Source organism: Sciurus vulgaris (assembly GCF_902686455.1).
Source record: "Sciurus vulgaris genome assembly, chromosome: 14".
NCBI classification, from domain to species: domain Eukaryota; kingdom Metazoa; phylum Chordata; class Mammalia; order Rodentia; family Sciuridae; genus Sciurus; species Sciurus vulgaris.
Genome location: NC_136475.1, coordinates 20,128,338 through 20,149,432, shown reverse-complemented (window position 1 = coordinate 20,149,432; position 21,095 = coordinate 20,128,338). Strand labels below are relative to the sequence as shown.

The 21,095-nt window shown below is 36.2% G+C and overlaps 1 protein-coding gene across 7 annotated transcripts in view; it reads right to left on the bottom strand.

Annotated features, from left to right (window-relative positions):
- CCDC138 (coiled-coil domain containing 138) overlaps window positions 1-21,095 on the bottom strand; it is a gene marked incomplete at its 5' end in the record, with an annotated part of 96,958 nt that overhangs the window by 15,572 nt on the left and 60,291 nt on the right. For 6 of the 7 annotated variants that reach the window (XM_079111168.1, XM_079111165.1, XM_079111166.1 and 3 more), the window contains one exon: window positions 15,950-16,126. The exons of the other annotated variant lie outside the window; for it this stretch is intronic. In XM_079111168.1, coding sequence (XP_078967294.1) covers window positions 15,950-16,126 — 177 coding nt within the window. The remainder of the gene's footprint in view (window positions 1-15,949; window positions 16,127-21,095) is intronic. 7 annotated transcript variants of the gene reach the window in all.

Sequence of the window (21,095 nt, the reverse complement as noted above, 5' to 3'; positions counted from 1 at the left end):
AGATCCATGACCTCAAATATTTATAATTCCTTTATAGTGAGAATACTTCAAATCCTCCCTAAAAGAGAAATATATTTGGAAATATACAAAACACTATTAACTACAGTGGCCATGCTGTATAACAGATCACCAGAACTTAATCTTTCTGAAGTTTGCACTCCTTTGTCAAAGTCTCCCTTTTCCCTATCTACTCATTCTCCCTGTCCCCAGCCTCTAGTAATCTCCATTTACCATCTACTATGAATTAACTTTTTAAAATTTCTCATGTAAGTGAGGTCATCAGGTATTTGTCTCCCCATTCCAGGCTTATTTCACTTAATATAATGTCCTCTAGGTTCATCCATATTGTCATAAAAGAATTTCCTGTGTTTTGAAGGCTGAATATATACAGACCCTATGTTAGCTTTTTATTGCCTGTCAATATCCGACAAGCACAAGTTTAAGAAGATTTATTCTGGCTCAAGGTTTCAGAGGCTCGAGTCTATGGCTGGCTGGTTCTAGGGCAGAACATCATAATGGAAGGGTGTGGAGGAGGAAGCCTGCTCAGTTAAGACAGCCAGGAAGCAGAGAGAGGAGGAGAAAGGAAAGGGCCAGAGAGAGGATAAACTCATCCAGGGCATACTCCCAGTGACCCACCTCCTCCAAATGGGTCCTACCTTCCAGAAGTTGATCCAGCTATGAACACTGAATTGATTCAGTGTTAATGATTAATGAGTCCAGAGTTGTCATGATCCAATAATCACTGCCTAGAAGCCCCACCTCTGAACCTTGCTGCACTGGGAGCAGGCTTTCAACACATGAGAATGTGGAGCACAGACAACTCCCTTGACATGCTGATTTCAATCCCTTTGGATATATACCCAGAAGTGGGACTGTTGAATTGTATGGTAATTCTATTTTAATTTTTTTGAGGAACTTTTATACTTTCCAAAATGGTCGTGCTAATTTACAAAATCACCATAGCACACAAAGATTCCCTTTCTCCACATCCTTATCATCATTTATCTTTCATTTAAAAAAAAAAGGTTTTTTTTTTCTTTTTTACTTTCCACATTTTTCATTCATGCATTATAGTTGTACATATTGATGGGATGTGTTGTTACATATTCACACATGCACACAATATGACAATATAATTTGGCCAATATCACTTCCCAGTACTTATCTTTCATCTTTTGATAATGACAATCTAACAATGATGAGTGATATTTCATTCTAGTTAATGTGGATTAACCTAATGATTAGAGATGTTGAATGTTTATTCACATATTACTTGTTTCTTGTTATTGAGTAGTTTGAGTTTCTTGCATATTTTGGATATTAATCTTCTTTTTTTTTTTGCAGTGCTAGGCCTTGAACCCAGGGCCTTGTACTTGACAGGCAAGCACTCTACCAACTGAGCTATAGCCCCAGCCCTGGATATTAATCTTATCTCCAATAAATGATAAGCAAATATTTTCTCTCAATTCGTGGCTTGTCTTTTTGATTTATTGTCTCCTTTGCTGTGCAGGTGCTTTTTAGTTTGATACAATCCTACTTGACTAATTTTGCTTTTGGGGTCTTATCAAGAAATCACTGCCCAGGCCGATGTCATGGAGCTTTTCTCCTATATTTTTTTCTGGTAGTTTTATAGTTTCAGGTCTCTCGTATAAGGGATGGGATTGGATCTAATGTCATTCTTCTATTATGTGGATATTTAGTTTTATCAAAACTATTTATTGAAAAGCTATCCTTTCCTCATTATGTGTCCTTAGTACCTTTGTCAAAAATCAATTGACCAAGGAGCCAGGAATGTAGCTAAGCAGTAGAGCATATGCTAAGCATGAGCAAGGCCCTGAGTTCAATACTCTGCACTAAGAAGAGGAGGAGGAGGAGGAGGAAGAGGAAGGAGGGTGAGAAAGAGGGAGAAAAAAGAGGAGGAAGTGAAGGAGGAGGAAGAGGAGGAAGAGAAAATGATTTTACTTAGAGATAGGATCTCACTAGGCTGGCTTTGCACTCATGATCCTCCCGCCTCAGCCTCCTAAGCCACTGGGATTACAGGAATGCACCACTGTGCCCAGTCCATATGGATTTTAAGAATGCTTTTCCTATTTCTGTGAGGAATGCCAATTGAATTTTAACAGGGAATGCACTGAATTTGTACTTTGCTTTAGGTAGCATGGATATGTTAGCAATGCAAATTGATTCTTCTATTCCATGAACACAAGATACCCATTTATGTGTGCTATCAATTTCTTTCATAAAGGTTTTATAGTTTTCAGTGTAAGATTTTTCATCTCCTTGGTTAAATTTACTCTAAGTAATTTTACTTATTTTGATGTCAACATAATGGGATTAATTTCTTTTTCAGACAAACTGTTGCTAGTATACAGAAATGCTAAGGATTTTTCTAAGTTGATTTTGTATCCTATAAATTTACTAAATTTCTTTATCAGTTCTAACAGGGATATTGGCCTATGTTTTCAATTTTTAAATTGTAGTCAAACATGCATAAAATAAAGTAATCATTTAAAAATGTACAGTTCAGTAGTATTAAAACCTTCACACCATCCATCTCCAAAACTTTTTCATCTTTTCAAACAAACTATACTCAGTAGAAAAATACCTCCTCATTTCCCCCTTCTACCACACCCCAACCCCATTGGCAACTACCATCTTAATTTCTGTCTCTGAATTTAACTACTATAGGTAACTCACATATGCTGGATCATACAAGCTCTATCCTTTTATGTCTTATTTCACTTAGTATGATATATTCAAGGCTTATTCCTTTTGTAGAATATGTCAGAATTTCATTCCTCTTCAAAAAATGAGTAATGCTCCATTGTGTTTGTGAACATACCACCACATTTCACTTGCTGCTTTCAAGACTCTATTTTGGCTGGGCACGGTGGGACATGCCTGTATTACCAGTGGTACAGGAGGCTGAGTTCAAATCATGAGTTCAAATCCAGCCTCAGCAACACAGCCAAGCCCTAAGCAACTCAGTGAGACTCTGTCTCTACATATTTTTAAAGAGGGCTAGGGAGGTGGCCCAGTGGTTAAGCACCTCTGGGCTCCATTTCCAGTACCAAAAAAAAAAAAGACTCTCATTTTGACTTTTGACAGTTTGACTGTAGTGTTCCTTAGAAGTTAATTTTAGTCAGTTAGTAGTTATGTATTTGACGTTTCTGGGGAGAAACAAGAGTCTGGGGCATCCTAGTCAGCCATATGCTGACATCCACCTTTACTTGAATTTTAAAATAATGAGTACCCAGCAACTTGGGAGGCTGAGACAGGAGGATTGAAAGTTTGAGTCCAGCAGGGCAACTTAATGAGATCATGTCTTAAAATAAAAAATACAAAGGCTGGGTATGTATCTCAGTGGTAGAGTGCCCCTGGGTTTAATACCCAGTACCATAAAAAATATATAAATTTTTAAAAAATAAATAAATAAAAGTAATGAGCACATACACATTTACAAAAAATAAATAAATAGAAGAAAGAAAAGAAAGCAGAAAAAGAAAGATTTTCTTTAAGGAAAGACAAAATTTTTACTAAATAAACTAAAACCCATTCCAAATATGAATAAAGTCTATTTTGGTTTAGTTGGGAATGTAATAGAATATTTGACTTATAGTGGCTTAATCAAATATTTTCCTATCATTGGAGATACCTAGGTACTTCCTAAAACTGGTTCACAGGCAAGACAATGCCATTAGAAATTCAAGATTCTTAGTTTCTGTCTCAATATCCTTATTTTTATTCTAATGGTCAAAAACTCCAGAATGGGGCTGGGGTTGTGGCTCAGTGTAGAGCACTCACCTACCTGGGTGAGGCACTGGGTGTGATCCTCAGCACATGAAAAAAACAAAATAAAGGTATTATTTCTACCCACAACTAAAAAAATATATTTTTAAAAAAGGCTCCAGACAATAATGGCCATGAAGAAAGAAAGAAAGAAAGAAAGAAAGAAAGAAAGAAAGAGAGAGAGAGAGAGAGAGAGAGAGAGAGAGAGAGAGAGAGAGAAAGAAAGAGAGAGAGAGAGAGAGAGAGAGAGAGAGAGAGAGAGAGAAGAGAAGAAAAGAAAGAAAGAAAGAAAGAAAGAAAGAAAGAAAGAAAGAAAGAAAGAGAGAGAGGGAGGGAGGGGAAGTGCAGGAACATGTGCCAATCTTAGGAACATGTATCAATCATATCTGCCCCCACTTCCTTTTTTGAGACAGGGTCTCACTATGTTGCCCGGGCTATCCCTGAACACCTGGGCTCAAGTGATCCTCCTACCTCTGCCTCCCAGGCACAGGCCACTGTACCCAGCTCAATCCTTTTATAAGAAAGTAAGAGACCAGAAAGAGACTTCCAACTTACTGGCCACAACTCAAGCAAGAAGGAAGTAGTCAAGCAAGGAAGGCTGGGGATGAAAACTCTTAGGTTTTGTAGCATCTAGGAGAGAGGCAGGTGAGGCAGAGAGAGGTAGATGGGGAGGCAACCCACAGTCTCTGCTGCAAAGATCTATATTGCCTCTTTTTTTTTTTTTTTTTTTTTTTTTTTTGTGGTGCTGGGGATTGAACCCAGGGCTTTGTGCTTGCAAGGCAAGCACTCTACCAACTGAGCTATCTCCCCAGCCTCTATATTGCCTCTTGAAACAATTTTTTCAATGCTTTTTTTGAGTCATACCATCTAATTAAAGTTTGATGGAGGATATTTAAATCTTCAATTTGAGAACAATTCCCTGAAGATATAATCAATCTCAGCTACAGTTCACTTTCAGTAGTAAGAAAAAAGTGGCATTAAGGCTCCCTGTACCAACATTATACTAAAACAATATCTGACAAAACACAATTAATGGACAACTTAAAATAATTGAAAAGTCAATCTCTGAATCTCTGAGTCTGCCACCATTTCCTATAAGGATTATATAATTTTTACAAGTGCACACAGTTAGCAAGTCAGTACACTGTTTAGTAATGATATCTTAGTTATCATGCAGTGTTAGTGCTCAGAATCCAAGTTTTGGGGACTGACAGAACTTTCAAACTAATGAAATTAATGAGAAAAAAAATGAAAGACTAGCATAGGAGGCTGAATAATGACCCCCTGAAAGACATCCAGATCCTATTCACTGAGACTTGTGAATGCAGATGTGACTATGTTAAGGATCTTGAGATGGGAGAGATTATCCTAGCTCAGCTGAGTCTAAATGCAATCACATGTATCCTAATAAAATATGGAGGGAGAAGAAATGATGTTAGCAAGATGGCAGAATAGAAAGCCTTGGACCCTAAAAACACCCCCACCCCCAACACAATGATCCAAGAACAATTTATGAGCAGAATCCCTATGTAACAAATCCAGAAATTTTAAGAGGCTCCTATAAAACCAGTCATATTGGAGCCAATAGGGAAATTCTGATACCCCATGATCCCTACCCCTGGCACAAATCCATATGATAGGGATTAAACAACAACAGCTCAGTTCCCAGCTTCTCGCCAAGGAGGGAGAAAGGTACATGTGTGTCCAACATCCCAACTTTGCAGGGACTACCTAGAGGACTGAACTATGTCCAACCCATCTCAGAGCACTGACAGAAATGCAGTAAACTCTAGTTGCCCAGCATGGTCTGGGCTGTCAGTCACCACAGTTGGCCCCACTCCTGGCTCAGCACAGAGTGTGTGGGTGAAAAACCCCAGTTCTCAGTTTTTACCTGGAGAGGGGAAGAGGTGTACTGCGTGTCCAATGACACAGCTTGTCTCAGTCTCCCTGATCTCAAAGTTCTGAAGGGACTCAGCATATTCCAGACGCCTGTGGGCCACCAAGAACAAAGAAAGCAGGTAGGACTACCATGAAAGTATGAGATTTGATACATGATAATAATTATCTAAAAGTATATTGAATTGATGACATTATGTACTTTCTGAATTTCTGGCTGTGTTGATTGGTAAGCTCTCTCCAGTAGAGGCCAGTCTGTAAAGATTAAGAGATATGGCTGTTTCTCTAATGTGCAGACACTTAACAAGAGTCAAGGAAAATGAACAGGGAAATATTAAAAAAAAAAAAAAAAAGAAAAAGAAAAAGATAAATTCCCAGAAGTAACACTAATGAAATGTAAATAAGATGATTTACCTGACAGAATTAAAATGAACTACCACCAAATAAACTCCTACATGTAGAAACTTACAAAATGTTGTATAAGGTTATTCACAGAAGCATTTATATTAGCAAAACACTAGAAAGAACTCAAATATTCATCAATGGTGTTCTGCTTAACTGAATGAATTTCAATTGGAGAAATTATGTACTAAAATGGGATCTCCAAGAAATACTGCTGACAATAACTTAATAACATGATAGAATTTTTATGATAAAAAGGAAAAAATAAGAGTGTGAATGTGCTTGTGTTTGCGCTGATTCCCACCAGGGAAGAAAATGAAGACTTTTCAGTTTTGAGGCTTTTTTAACTTTAGGTATGTGAAACAGAGGGGATTTCATACAAATGATTTCCAAAGTTCTGGAAGGCCTGAAGAGCAAAAAGTGTACAACACAGGACCAGTGACTACCAGAAGTTCCTACTGATCCTGGCTAGAACACAGGGACCTCACAGCAGACCTGCTAGAGGCAGAAACCATGACTTTTCACTTTTGCATCTTTGAAATTATATGCTAAAAAACCACAATTTAAAAATTTTCCTTAAATAGCCAGAGAACTCGTGTTTTTAGAAAAATGTATTTATCATTTTTAAAAAATTATTTGATCTCTCAATCTTTCCTATCAACTTGAGACATCATTAGATTATTTGAGAGCTCTGATTTTTCAATGTAGGCACCACTGCCAACTTTCCTCTTAGAACTGCCTACACTATAGCCACCGATTACACTGTATGCCACAGTAGGTGAGGTTTTCATTTTCTAGGAATTTTTATACCCATTCCCCTGATTTCTTCAATGATTCACTGATCATTCAAAACATACTGTTCAATCTCTATGTGTCTATTTGTTTTTGCTATTAATTTCTAGTTTCACTCCATTATGATCTGAGAAGACGTGGCAAAAAATTTGGTTCCCTTTTTTTTTTTTTTTTTTTGTTATTTGTTAAGGCTTGCTTTCTGGTCTAAGATATGACCTATTTGGAGAAAGTTCCATGAGCTGCAGAAAAGAATGTATTCTGCTATTATTGGCTGGACTACTCTAAATCTGTTAAGTCCATTTGATCTACAGTACAATATAACTGTGACATTTCTTTGTTGATTTTTTTTTTTTGGTCTGGATGACTTACCTATTTGTGAGACGGATAGTGAAGTCATCTACTGTTATTGTACTGGGGCCTTTCTGTCTGTTTATGTTGAGTAGTGTTTGTTTTATGAAACTAGGCACACCAACATTTGGTATAAATAGAATTATAATCATTATATTTTCTAGGTAGATTTTTCCTTTCACCAGTATGTAGTGACCTTTTTCTCTTCTACTTGTGGTATGAAGACTGCCTGGTTGGAGGGACTGGAGTTGTGGCTTGGTGGTAGAGCACTTGCCTGGCATGTATGAGGCGCTGTGGGTTTGGTCCTCAGCACCGCATATAAATAAATAAAATAAAAGATCCATTGACAACTAAAAAATATATATATTAAAAAAAAAAAAAAAAGACTGCTTGGTTGGATACGAGTGCAGGCATCCCTGCTTGCTTTCATCAGATTCTATTTGCATGAGATATCAGTTTCCATTCCTTCACTTTCATTGCATTATGTTTTGCCTTGCCAGAGAGATGTATTTCTTGTCGCTTACAAGCAGTTTGGTTTTGTTTTTTAATCCAATCTACCAGTATGCCTTTTAATTGGAGAATTAAGGCCATTTACACTCAGTTATTATCAAAAAGTATGACTAACTTCTGACATTTTGTAGTAGTTCTTATGTCGGATTCTTTCCTGTTCCTCATTTGCACTCTTCCAGTGAGATCTATACTTTCCCTGCTCTCGTGGTCATATTCATCATCTTTTTTCCAAGTGTAGGACTCCTAAGTATCTTTCTCAATACAGGCAGAGTGGGTCAGAAATTCCTTTAGTTTGTACTTATAATGAAAAGTCTTTATTTTGCCTGTGATTCTGAAGGATAGCTTTGTTGAATACAGCAATCTAGGTTGGCAGTTATTTCCATCCAGATCTTAAAATACATCATTCCCTGTCTTCCTGGCCTTTAAAGTTTCTTCTCAGAAGTCTGCTGTAATTCTAATGGGTTTACCTTCATAAATTACTTAGTGCTTGTCTGTTGCAGCTTTTAATAGTCTGCCTTTATTCTGTATTTCTGGCTTTTTCACTATAATATGTCATGGATAAGTTTTTTTCTGGTCATGTCTATTTGGGATTCTAAGTACCTAGATGTCCACATCATTTCATGATTTAGGAAATTTTCTGCTATTATTTTACTGAATAGGTTTCCCATGCTATTAACTTGTATCTCTACTTCTCCTTCTAGACCTATGAGTCTTTTTAATAATGTCCCAGAGATCCTGTATGTTCTGTTCACAGTTTCTTGGGTTTTTTTTCCCCCTTATTACTGTCTGAATGTTCTAGTTCATTTTAAGCCCTAAAATTCTGTCTTCTGCTTGATCTAGTCTATTGATTAGGCTTTCTAGTGAGTTTTTTGATTATTAATCTTCTCCTTTTCAAGACTTCTCTTTGTTTTTTTCTCACAATAACTCTCTTTATTGAATTTCTCACTCATATCCTATACTGTCCTCCTTAATTTGTTCAATGTTCTTTTGTCTCTCTCAGAAATTGGTTGATCTTTCTTATAGTCATTCTTTTGAATTCTTTATCTAGTATTTCATACACTCCAGTATCTTTGGCGTCTGTTGCTGGTGAATTATAAACTACAGGAGGTATCATGTTGCTTGTTTTGTCATATTTCTTGTATGTCTGTGTTGAGATTTGTATATCTGTTGGGCTGGATTTCTCTTCCACTTGTATGTGAAATCCTTTATAGGGTACAGCCTTCTCTGACAATGTGTCTTGTGGATTACTGTGTACCACTGCATACATTTTCAAGTTGGTTTCATAGTATAGTTTCCTGCTACTTGTTTGGTGATGACTGGTGTACTATGGCATACAACATACTGTGTTGAAGCCTGAAGGTCCCAGTTTCTCTGCAGCCTCACAAAAGTGGGGTCCTTCTAGTAAATCAGGCAATTTTGTTGTAGACAGCTGAGTACATGGGATAAAACCTTTGTGATTATTCCTTTAGTCTTACGAACTGTAGATTCTAAAAGGGTATGGGAATGACCTATGCTGAAACCCCTCACAGGTATGGTATCCACAGTCTTTGTGTTGTTTCTCTCTGCCGTTGCTGTAGGAGTACACGTCCAGGAGCAGGGGTCTTCAGGCACCCCACGTGTACCTACCTGGAGCCTGGTCATTGGTTGGGGGTGTATCTCCCCTATTCTTTGTTTTAACATATTTGCCAAAGTTTGAGCAGGGCTGGGTTCTATGTGAAGTGAAGTGCACTGTCTCTTAGCTGGGCTGGGAGTGTAGCTCTGCAGCAGAGCATCTATCCCACAAACTCTCAGTGTCATTCCAGATACCCAGCACCTTGCAGAAAGGAAGAAAGAAACAATAGCAGCAACAAGTACGAGTGAACCAGATATAGCACTAAAGTAAATACCAGGTACCAACTACAACATCCACAATATAATAACCACCACAACAGGAATGGTGAGGGCAGAAGTAATATAAATTTACAAAAGAAAGAAAGAAAAGAAAAAAGAAATTATATATAAACTAATAAACAGTTTTAAAAGCTGGTAAAATACAATTATTTAAGAGAGAAGAAAATGGGAAGAGGAAGGGAAAGAAAAGAGAATATTCAAAAAGTGAAAGAAAGCAAAAGAAAGGTAGAAAGTCAAAGGTATAAAGAAAGAAAAAATAAAAATGAAGCAAAATAAAAAGAGAAAATGATAAAAATTTGAGTATTAGAAGAAAGGAGAGGAAAAAGTAACAACAGAAAAAGTTACAACCCCCAAGAAAAAATAAAAGTGTATTCTGTGTGTGTGTGTGTGTGTGTGTGTGCGCGCATACCAACCAGCAAATACAAGAAAAAGTCTTCATGAAAAATGAAAGAATTATTTCCACTGAGGCGATCAAACCTGTGGATAAGAGCAGACTCACTATCTATGCCAATCTACACTTCTTACTATGTCTTCTTGGCCTATCACCCCATGGAAAGAGGATGGGCTGGGGGTTATTAACCCCCTTCTCCCTTTGGGTCACTTGCCAAACTGTCAGCTGGAGTGGTCAGGGACTAAAACTGACTGAAATGGTTCTCTGCTTTTCTGCTTATCAGTACTTGGTAGCATGGAATGAGAAAAGTACCATCCTCTTGAGTTTACTCTTGACAGATTAGATTGAGGCACTCCCAGAGTGCTGCTGATTTCTGGAGTTCTAAGTGGAAAGGTGCAGCATCAGACACCAAGCTCTGCATGGGATATTTCCTTGGCTGCAGTCTACTCTGTTCAGATCAGATGGACATACCCCTAGGGCCTGGCTGATGTCTGTCACTGCTGTGTGTCTGGATCTTGGGAACTTACCAAGATTTCTACTTATAGGACAGAGTGACCAAACATCTCAGGTAGTGGGGGAGGGGGGTTCATCAGATTCTGTGCAGTCCACTCACACAACTGTGGCCTTCTAAGGTCCAGTTCTCACAAGCAATCACTTGTTCCCATTCAATCTCCCAACCTCTTCAACTGGTTGTCCTCGCTACCAGACTCAAAAGGAAAGCAGGCTACACTCCCTTCTGTATCTCATTGCATATAATCTTCTCTGTGCCTATTTCAATAGCATTCCACCAGGGTCACCCTGGGCCACGTGGTAGGCACTCTAGGGTTTTCACAGCAGTGAACTCAGGTGCGACCTTCACAAGATGGCTCTCTGTCACAGGTCTCTGCTCACAAGTTGAAAAATGTGGATCACTTGTGAGCTAAGTTCAGACTGCTTTTCTGCTCTATAGCTGTTTTTTGCCAAATATGACCACTATCTTTTTCTCTTTTTCTTTGTGTAATACCCCACAATGCCTACCTGCCAGGCCTTGGTATTGTCACTGCCGTCAGGCAGAGTGCTGATGTATCTTTTTTGCCTTCTATGACAAAGACCACACTTTCTGGGTCTCTTCAACTCTCTAACAGTGAACTCCCTCAGTCACTTGCCTGACTGCGTAGCTGTTCTTCAGCTGCTTCAATTCTGAGCCACAGGGAAGCAAAAGAGTATAGTTCCCATATATGCTGCCATCTTAGCTTTTTTAAAACTTTAAAAAACATAGAGTATATTGTTTAGTTATTAAAATAAATCTTATTAGGGCTGGGGATATAGCTCAGTTGGTTGAGTGCTTGTCTCGCAAGCACAAGGCCCTGAGTTCAAATCCCCAGTACCGAAAAAAAAAAAAAAAATCTTCTTACTGTGTTTCCTCATAAGGGAATTTCCTCACATGAAAACCTTATACTGAGAAAACAGGCTGTATGTACATGAACTAGAAACTGTAATGACTAGCAACAGGTGAGTGTGCATTAGATTAGTGCTTTGTTGGAAATATCATATGTATAATTTTATTAGATTATTCTTGTTTCAATTTCCTTAATAAAAAGATCACAGGAGGAGAATATATTAAGGCAAGAAGGGAAGAAATGATGTTACCCAAATCAAGGAAAATTAATTGCCAATGAAAAATGTTAGTTACACCAACTAAGAAGTAAGGATATGTTTAGAAATAAATTCTAGATCTACAAAACACATTTAATGCATGCATCAGAGTCCAAAATATTTGATGATTCTTTGGCATCTTTAAATTTATTTTTCTTATCTATATTCCCAAACAGAATTTAAACAGAAGAAATCAAAAACATTTCTTTGCAACATCTCCAAAGATTTTCTTTCATTTTGATATTTTAAACAAATAAATGTTGCCTGAATGTCCAAGTATGCAACTGTACATAGGAAACAAGAACTTAACAGGCTGCTTTTGCTAAAAAAGCAAAACTCTTCACTTGGGCCCATGGATGCTCCAGGGGTAACTAAAAGCAGAATAAAAAAGTTTGGCATATCTGCCTCCATTGTCTCTTTTATTACCTTAAACTTTGGATCAGTTCTGCAAACAGGCATGCTATTCACTTAAGGAGTGTTTAAAAACTGGTAATACAAGTTTGATTAGTCCTCAGCTTACCTAACCTATCCCATCTCCTAGTCTTCTAGGGAGATCAATAAGAGAACTAAGGTAACGTGAACAGCCAGTTATCTGCCAATTTCTGTGCCATCCTGTTCCAGTCCCGCAGAATGGTACCAAAGAGTCTTCAGTCATTGTCCTTAATGTTCTAGAAACAGGCAAATTATCCAATGATAAGGCTGATTACTTCTTGAGCTTCATAGAACCAATTCTGAGATAATGACCAACCAGACCAGTTTGACAGAGACTGTCCAATTATGCATACCTCCTGCTTTCTGTCCCAATTCTTCTTCTATTTGAACCTAAAGCTTATATCAATATCCTCAAAGGCAAGCTGGTCTTTGATTACCCTTGTCTTTCTCATTTAGCTTTACTGATTAAATTGTCTTTCTCTATTACTTTTTCCCATTTGACTTCTGGAGTGAGTGGCCAGATCTAATTTTTTGGAACTCCTTGAAGTTAGGACCCCTATGGCCTAAATCTCTGGTAACAAACCCTAGGATCCAACCATGTGAAAGAAAAGAAAGAAAAAGAAAAAAGAAAGAGAAAGGTAACCGACATCACAAAAACCATTCGTAGCAAAAAAAATAGGAAGTCAAAGTTCATAAGAAGTAAATGTGCATATTTTTGAGTGTTTTTTTTTTTCTGGAATTTTCAAAAATTAGCAAATAAAATTGTATTATTTATGTTGTACAACATGATGTTTTGGAATATGTATATGATATGGAATGGGTAAATCAAGGCCCCTCTTTGGCGATGATATGGACCTCACACAAGCTAGACATATACTCTTACCATTGAGTTACATCACCAGACTGCATAAATCAAACCCACTAACATATACGTCACATACATTTTTGGGCAGTGTGGTGAGAGCAGTTAAAATTTACTCTCTTAGCAATTTTCAAGTACACAATACATTGTTATTACTATATTCACATTATACAACAGAACTGAATTTATTCCTAACTGAATTTTTGTATCTTTTGACCAACATCTCCCTAATCCCCAGCAAGACTATTTTTTGCATATTTGCAGTTTTCCAAGTTTCTATTACTTTTATAGTAAAAATAAACTTCACTTTTTAAAAAAGCCTGCAAAATAAACTCAAATATGTGGTTGCCATTTAAGGGTAGCATGGTTACCTAGACAAGGCAATTTCTAGGCCACAGGAGAGAATAAACTACATACAACTTAAACTCCTTTGTTTGAACTAAAACTGACAAGAAAAGGAAAGTACTCTTTGTAACAAAATGACTCAAATTCATATACAGCTAAACCTAGAAAAGTAAATAATAGTTTTCAAACACTGACAAGAAAAAGAAACCACAAAGTAATTTTTCAAAAGCAACACCACAAAGTTATTACATGATATACACCCATACTAAAAGACAAAAATCAGAAGCCTCAACCTTAAGAAGAAAAAAAAAGTGCTCATAATACATATAGCTAGGTAAATCAAGGTGCAAATTTTAATTTATATTCCAAGCTCATAATATATATAGCTAGATAAATCAAGGTGCAAATTTTAATTTATATTCCAAGAAATGCTTTTTAGCAGCTTTCAAAAATCAACAACTATACAGTTGATAACATTTCTCATAACTGAACTGATGCATCTGGGAGAGGGACACAAGAGAAGAGAAAAAAAATCACTGTGAAGGACCACTAATAAGATTAACTCAAAGCCTTCTGCTGAGCTGGGCAAAGCATTTGCCTAGCATATGTGAGGCACTGGGTTCAATTCTCAGCACCACATATAAATAAATAAAATAAATGTCCATCAACAATTAAAAAAAAAAGCCTACTGCTTCTAGTGTGGTGAATGATCATTACATTTCAATTGAATACAGATATCGCATTTACACAACATGTCATTCAAAAACTACTAGAAAATTTAAAAATGAAATAAAAAATACAAGCTCATATGTTTAATTATTATGACTTAATAGAGAAATTACTATCAAATTACTCCACGGGTTTCCCCAAACCTTCAGTTTCTGTACTGACCTACTGCAGCTCCAGTACACTGATACCTTTTCCTGGTGGGGGCAGGGGTGGAGCACTGCCCACATGACACTCACTCACAGCTGATGCCCAGTGCTCACTAGTTAGACAACATCAGCCATCTGCAGACAAATTCCACTGAGATTTCTTTTCCCACAACTTTTCTTTCTCTATGACCTTAAATAAAATGGTATGTGAAAATTATGCAAAGTGAAATGAGTTTCCAATCTCAAACCTAGACAAACAAAATTTAAAAAACAACAGCCCAACTGGAAATCCATATGCAGCAAAATGAAACTAAACCCCTACCTCTCACCCTGCACAAAACTCAACTCAAATGGATCAAGGTCCTAGGAATTAGACCAGAGACCCTGCACCAAATAGAAGAAAAAGTAGGTTCAAATTTTCATTATGTTGGCTTAGGACCAGACTTCCTTAACAAGACTCCCAAAGCATAAGAAATAAAAGCAGGAATCAATAAATGGAATAGATTCAAACTAAAGCTTTTTCTCAGCAAAGGAAACAACAATGTGAAGAGAGAGCCTACAGAATGGGAGAAAATCTTTGCCCTGAAGAAGTTATCCAATTGTTCTAGGCATCAGTTTCCCTACCAGGCCTACTTCAAAGAAAAGCAGAATTATATATAGAAATGAATTGAAAATGTGAAGCCATACACCAAAGGCACCTAGTAAGAAGCATACCCATGCTTTGTACCCAACCACTAGGGAGCTACCCACAGCAGCATCAAATTCATACGCCACTTACTACCAGGAGGGACAATGACTTTCTAATTTGAGATTCCACCTCTGGAAGGCATAAACATTTTATTTTTAGAAGTGTTGTAAAGGAACTAGAACACTACAAATGAAAAAGAATTATTTAAGCAAAATGGCTACTTGTCACACGTCAAGAGGTTACGTGAAATTCAAAGAGCAATACCCAATTAAATACTTTATGTTTAGAATTTCCATGTAATATGTGTTAAATATAAAAGCCACAAAGAAAAAAACCCACAGACCATAAAAATATCACAAATGCAAGTTAAACAGATTAGCCACATATACTGCCAAAGTACTGCTGCACTGCTCTCAATTCTTCCAAGAAAATGGTAAAGAAGAACAGGCAAGAACAGGTACACATCTCTGTCATTATTCTCACTTTAGCTAAACATATATTTGATAATCTCACTCCCCCTGAGCAAACATGGATTACATGATTGGATCTGTTAGGACAACAGGACAAAAGAAAATAGAGAAAGAGGCTCAAATATGTAACTTTGCAGTGTACCCATAAACTAATGACTACTAGAAACTGCTATTAATGAACATCTGGACAAAGGGTTAGGAATTTTTTGTTTTTTTAAAGATTTTTTGTTGTTGTTGATGAACATTTATTTATTTTTAAATTTTTAGTTGTAGGGACACAATACCTTTATTTTATTTATTTTTATATGGTGCTGAGAACCAAACATAGTGCCTCCTCACACTTGCCTTGCAAGTGCTCTACCACTGAGACACAACGCCAGCCCAGGGCTTTTAACTCTTAATGATATTGCTGATTCAATTATACAACTGTCAAAATTATTTTTAAGAATTTAAATTATAAATTATAATTAGATTTATATAAATTATAATACAAATTAAATTATAAAATAAAAGTGTCTGCTATATAAAGTTACTTCACTCTGATATGTGAAGTTACAGACTAGAGGAGGATAGAAAAACATTTCACTTTGATTCTTTTCACATTTATAAAATTTAAAGACTTACTAGATTCTACTGTCATCTGAAGCAAACTATCAATGACATTGGATAGGAGTCCTTTACTGGATATTCTCAAATGACCTAATATTACTGGAACTGCTTGATACTCCAAAAACAATGTTTTCCCTTCATCTGTCTTCAAATCCAAACAGAGAGAATCAAATGCCTGAGCCAGGTAATCAGCTGAAAAACAATGCAAAATCATCTGCATATCAGTAGTCAAGTTGGTAATCAGAAAGATAAAAAGAAAGCATCATCACTTTAACAAAATCAAAAGAGAAACAAAAACTAAATGACAAGAAATCACAGGCTAAATTTAGATTAATTTCCTCTTAATTTGTTAGAACTCAATGGGAAAGGGAGAGAAAAGGTATTACATCATGATAGGGTAAATTTCCTTTAAAATTTTCATATTTTAGTACTGAAACAACAAATAAGACCTATTTCTTTCTGGTATCAAGAAATAAAACATGATTTATATAAAATATCATGAGGAGAGTTTATTTTCCATATTTGATTAAAACTGTAATATGCTTCCAAAAAATTTGAACAACATGACTTTACTTCTTTCTGAATGGTTATTTCAAAATGTGATTTTATACAAACTTTCCAAATGGATTTTAAACAAGGATTTCTGTCTCTGGCTAAAATTTGGATATTAGACCACTGACAGACAACTTCAGAAATTTAGATATGCTCTGGTGTGTTACTTTTCTTGATATATCTGTACATACGAATGGCAGCAAGATTTTACCAAGGCCAGCACTATAAAGACACCTGTCAATTAGATTGCCTGGAATTCTCTTAAAGATGTTCCACAGGTACCTGGGACGCTTTTAAAGTCAGGATTGAATAGCACTAATTTAATTATAATCAATGCAAATAAAGTATTAGACACTTGTATCATTATACTTCACTATGACAAACAAACCCAAGTCACTACTCATAACAACAATTTTCTATAATTCTCCTTTCAAAACTCTATTAAAAGGAATTCTAAAAAGTTCATGCTGTTCATATAATACTGAGTTATTTTTTCTGTTGAGATTTCTACTTTAATGACTTGAAATACACTGAAAGTATAACAGAATTACCAAATGACATTTATTGTCTTCTTTGTTTTGGGTTGGATTTTCTTACATAAATATTAAGGAAACAACTAAACCCTAGTTATTAAGAATGAGAAGTTAGAGTAACTCATATGAAATTAAAATATATATTAAAATATTTTGAGAAATAAGGATCTGTGCCTCTGATCCCTTTATAGTGTACTCCTTTTTCTTTTTGGTAGAATTTAGTTCAAGGAACATTAACATTACTACACTTAATTTCGTAGCTAAAAAAATAAACACTGGCAATAAAAGAATAATAGAACAAAGTTGCTAGATTGTTTAGATTTACCTTGTTTAGAATATATATGCATAAATATATATTTAGCAATTACACAAGCAGAGTATACATGAATTATAAACTCTATAAGAAACAAAAGTTTTATCACAGCACCACCTGCTGTATTTAATACAAATTGCTTCACTTATTAATATATCATCTGACTACTAAAAAGGCTGAATGCTATATGGGATTTTTCTTAAAATTCACAATCTGAAGAAATTGTTCTTTTAAGTTTTAATGAGTAGAAAATAGTACTTGACTACTTTTTTTAAGAATGATTTTAGAGGGCTGGGGATATAGCTCAGTTGGTAGAGTGCTTGCCTTGCAAGCACAAGGCCTTGGGTTCAAATCCCTGGCACCACAAAAAAAAAAAAAAAAAAAAAGAAGAAGAAGAATGATTTTAGAGATAAATTATGTTCTCATTTGAATTTATTTAACAGTGAAGGTGTTTCTAAAAACAAGACCAATTTATCTTCCAAAAGAATATTTTCAAAATATTAATTATAACTATTTCAAAAGTTATTTTCCTAAATGTGTTATATTATTGAGTCTTTTAACGAAGTCCTATCATTGAAATGTTACCTTTATATTCTTTACCAAAGTCAATCTGTTGATCGTAACCAGTGCAAGATAAGGTTTTCCTTTATTTAGTCTATACGGCAGCTTTAAAAAGCAATTAGAGACTCCGGCAGTGGGCTTCTCCCACACGGCCAGGTTCTTGGAGCAGGCCCTCCAGTGAGAGCCTTCCTGCACAGAACCAGCTCCAAGTCCCGGACCTAGTGGCGAGCTCCGGCCCACGGGCAGCTTCAGGGACCAGAACAGGGCAGCCAGGGACTTCCCCAAGCAGCCCTGCTCCCTCCGGCAGCAGGCTCTTTCACGGCCATCTTCTCGGAGCAGACCACCCAGTGAGAGCCTTTCTGCACAGAGCTAGCTCCAAGACCTGGAACCAGTAGCGGGCTAGGGGCAGCTTTCTTCAGAAGCACTGCATTATCAAGTTCCTCCAAGACTTCAGGCTACTGAAGGCTGGGAGTTGATACACTGGAAATCTACAGGGACACTATAAGCCAATAGAGGAAATCTGCAATATCTCAGAGTCCCACTGACATCTGACCAATATGAGGAAAAAAAGGGAAGAAAATGTGCCAAACAAACCTAGATACTATATCAATAAAACTCAATGACAGCACAGCAGAAGAAATGTCAGAAAGGGAGTTCAGAATGTATATAATTAAAATAATCAGGGAAGCAAACGAGGAGATGAAAGAGCAAATGCAGGCATTGAAGGAGGTGATGAAAGAGCAAATGCAGGCATTAAATGATCACACGAATCAACAGTTAAAAGACCAAATACGGGAAACAAAAGATCATTTCAATAAAGAGTTAGAGATACTGAAAAAAAACCAAACAGAAATCCTTGAAATGAAGGAAACAATAAACCAAGTTAAAAACTCCATAGAAAGCATAACCAATAGGATAGAACACCTGGAAGACAGAACCTCAGACAATGAAGACAAAATATGTAATCTTGAAAACAAAGTTGACCAGAGAAGATGGTAAGAAATCATGAACAGAATCTACAAGAATTATGGGATATCATGAAAAGGCCAAATTTAAGAATTATTGGGATTGAGGAAGGCGTAGAGAAACAAACCAAAGGAATGAACAATCTATTCAATGAAATAATATCAGAAAATTTCCCAAATCTGAAGAATGAAATGGAAAACCAAGTGCAAGAGGCTTATAGGACTCCAAAGATACAAAATTACAACAGACCCACACCAAGGCACATTATTATGAAAATACCTAACATACAAAATAAAGAGAGAATTTTAAAGGCCGCGAGAGAAAAGAATCAAATTACATTCAGGGGGAAACCAATAAGAATATCAGCAGATTTTTCAATCCAGACTCTAAAAGCTAGAAGGGCCTGGAACAACATTTACCAAGCCCTGAAAGAAAATGGATGCCAACCAAGAATCTTATACCCAGCAAAGCTTACTTTCAGATTTGACGATGAAATAAGATCCTTCCATGATAAACAAAAGCTAAAGGAATTTACAAAAAGAAAGCCGGCATTTCAGAACATTCTCAGCAAAATATTCCATGAGAAAGAGATGAAAAACAATGATGCAAATCAGCAACGGGAGGAACTAGCCTAAAAGAATAGCCAAATAAAGGAGAAACCAAATCATGTCAAAAAACAAAAATGAGTCAAATGACTGGGAATACAAATCATATCACAACAATAACCCTGAATGTTAATGGCCTGAACTCAACAATCAAAAGACATAGACTGGCAGATTGGATTAAAAAGAAAAATCCAACAATAAGCTGCCTGCAAGAGACTCATCTCATAGAAAGAGATACTCATAGACTAAAGGTGAAAGGATGGGAAAAAACATACCATGCACACGGACACAGCAGAAAAGCTGGAGTATCCATCCTCATTTCAGATAATGTGGACTTCAAGCCAAAACTAGTCAGAAGGGATAAAGAAGGACATTACATACTGCTTAAGAGAGGCATAAATCAGCAAGACATAACAATCATAAATATCTATGTCCCAAACATTGGCTCATCCATGTATGTCAAACAATTCCTTCTCAATTCCAGAAATCAAATAGACCACAACACAATAATACTAGGTGATTTTAACACACCTCTCTCACCACTGGATAGATCTTCCAAACAAAAATTGAATAAAGAAACCATAGATCTCAATAACACAATCAACAATTTAGACTTAACTGACATACATAGAATATACCATCCAACCAAGAGCGAATACACTTTCTTCTCAGCAGCACATGGATTCTTCTCTAAAATAGACCATATTTTATGCCACAAAGCTACTGTTAGCAAATACAAGAAGATAGAGATACTACCTTGTACTCTATCAGATCATAATGGATTGAAATCAGAAATAAATCACAGAATAAAAAACAGAAACTTCTCCAATACCTGGAGATTAAATAATACACTATTAAATGATGAATGGATAACAGAAGACATCAGAAGGGAAATAAAAAAATTCTTAGAAGTAAACGAGAAGAAAGACATCATATCAAAATCTCTGGGACACTATGAAAGCAGTACTTAAGAGGAAGATTTATTTCATGGGGCACATTCAACAAAAGAAGTAGAAATCAACAAATAAACAACTTAACACTACAGCTCAAAGCCCTAGAAAAAGAACAGCAGACCAACACCAAAAGTAGTAGAAGACAGGAAATAGTTAAACTCAGAGCCGAAATCAACGAAATTGAAACAAAAGAAACAATTGGAAAAATTAACAAAATAAATAGTTGGTTCTTTGAAAAAATAAACAAAATTGATAAACCCTTAGCCACACTAACAAAAAGAAAGAGGGAGCAAACCCAAATTACTAAAATTCAGAATGAACAAAGAAATATCACAACAGACACGAGTGAAATACAAAACATAATTAGAAGCTATTTTGAAAATCTATACTCCAACAAAACAGAAAACCTCGAAGACATCAACAAGTTTCTAGAAACATATGAATTACCTAAACTGAACAAGGAGGACATACACAACTTAAATAAATCAATTTCAAGCAATGAAATAGAAGAGGTCATCAAGAGCCTACCAACAAAGAAAAGTCCGGGACCACATGGGTTCTCAGCCGAGTTCTATAAAACCTTTAAAGAAGAGCTCATTCCAATACTTCAAAGTATTCCATGAAACAGAAGAGGAGGGAACCCTCCCAAACTCATTCTATGAAGCCAATATCACCCTG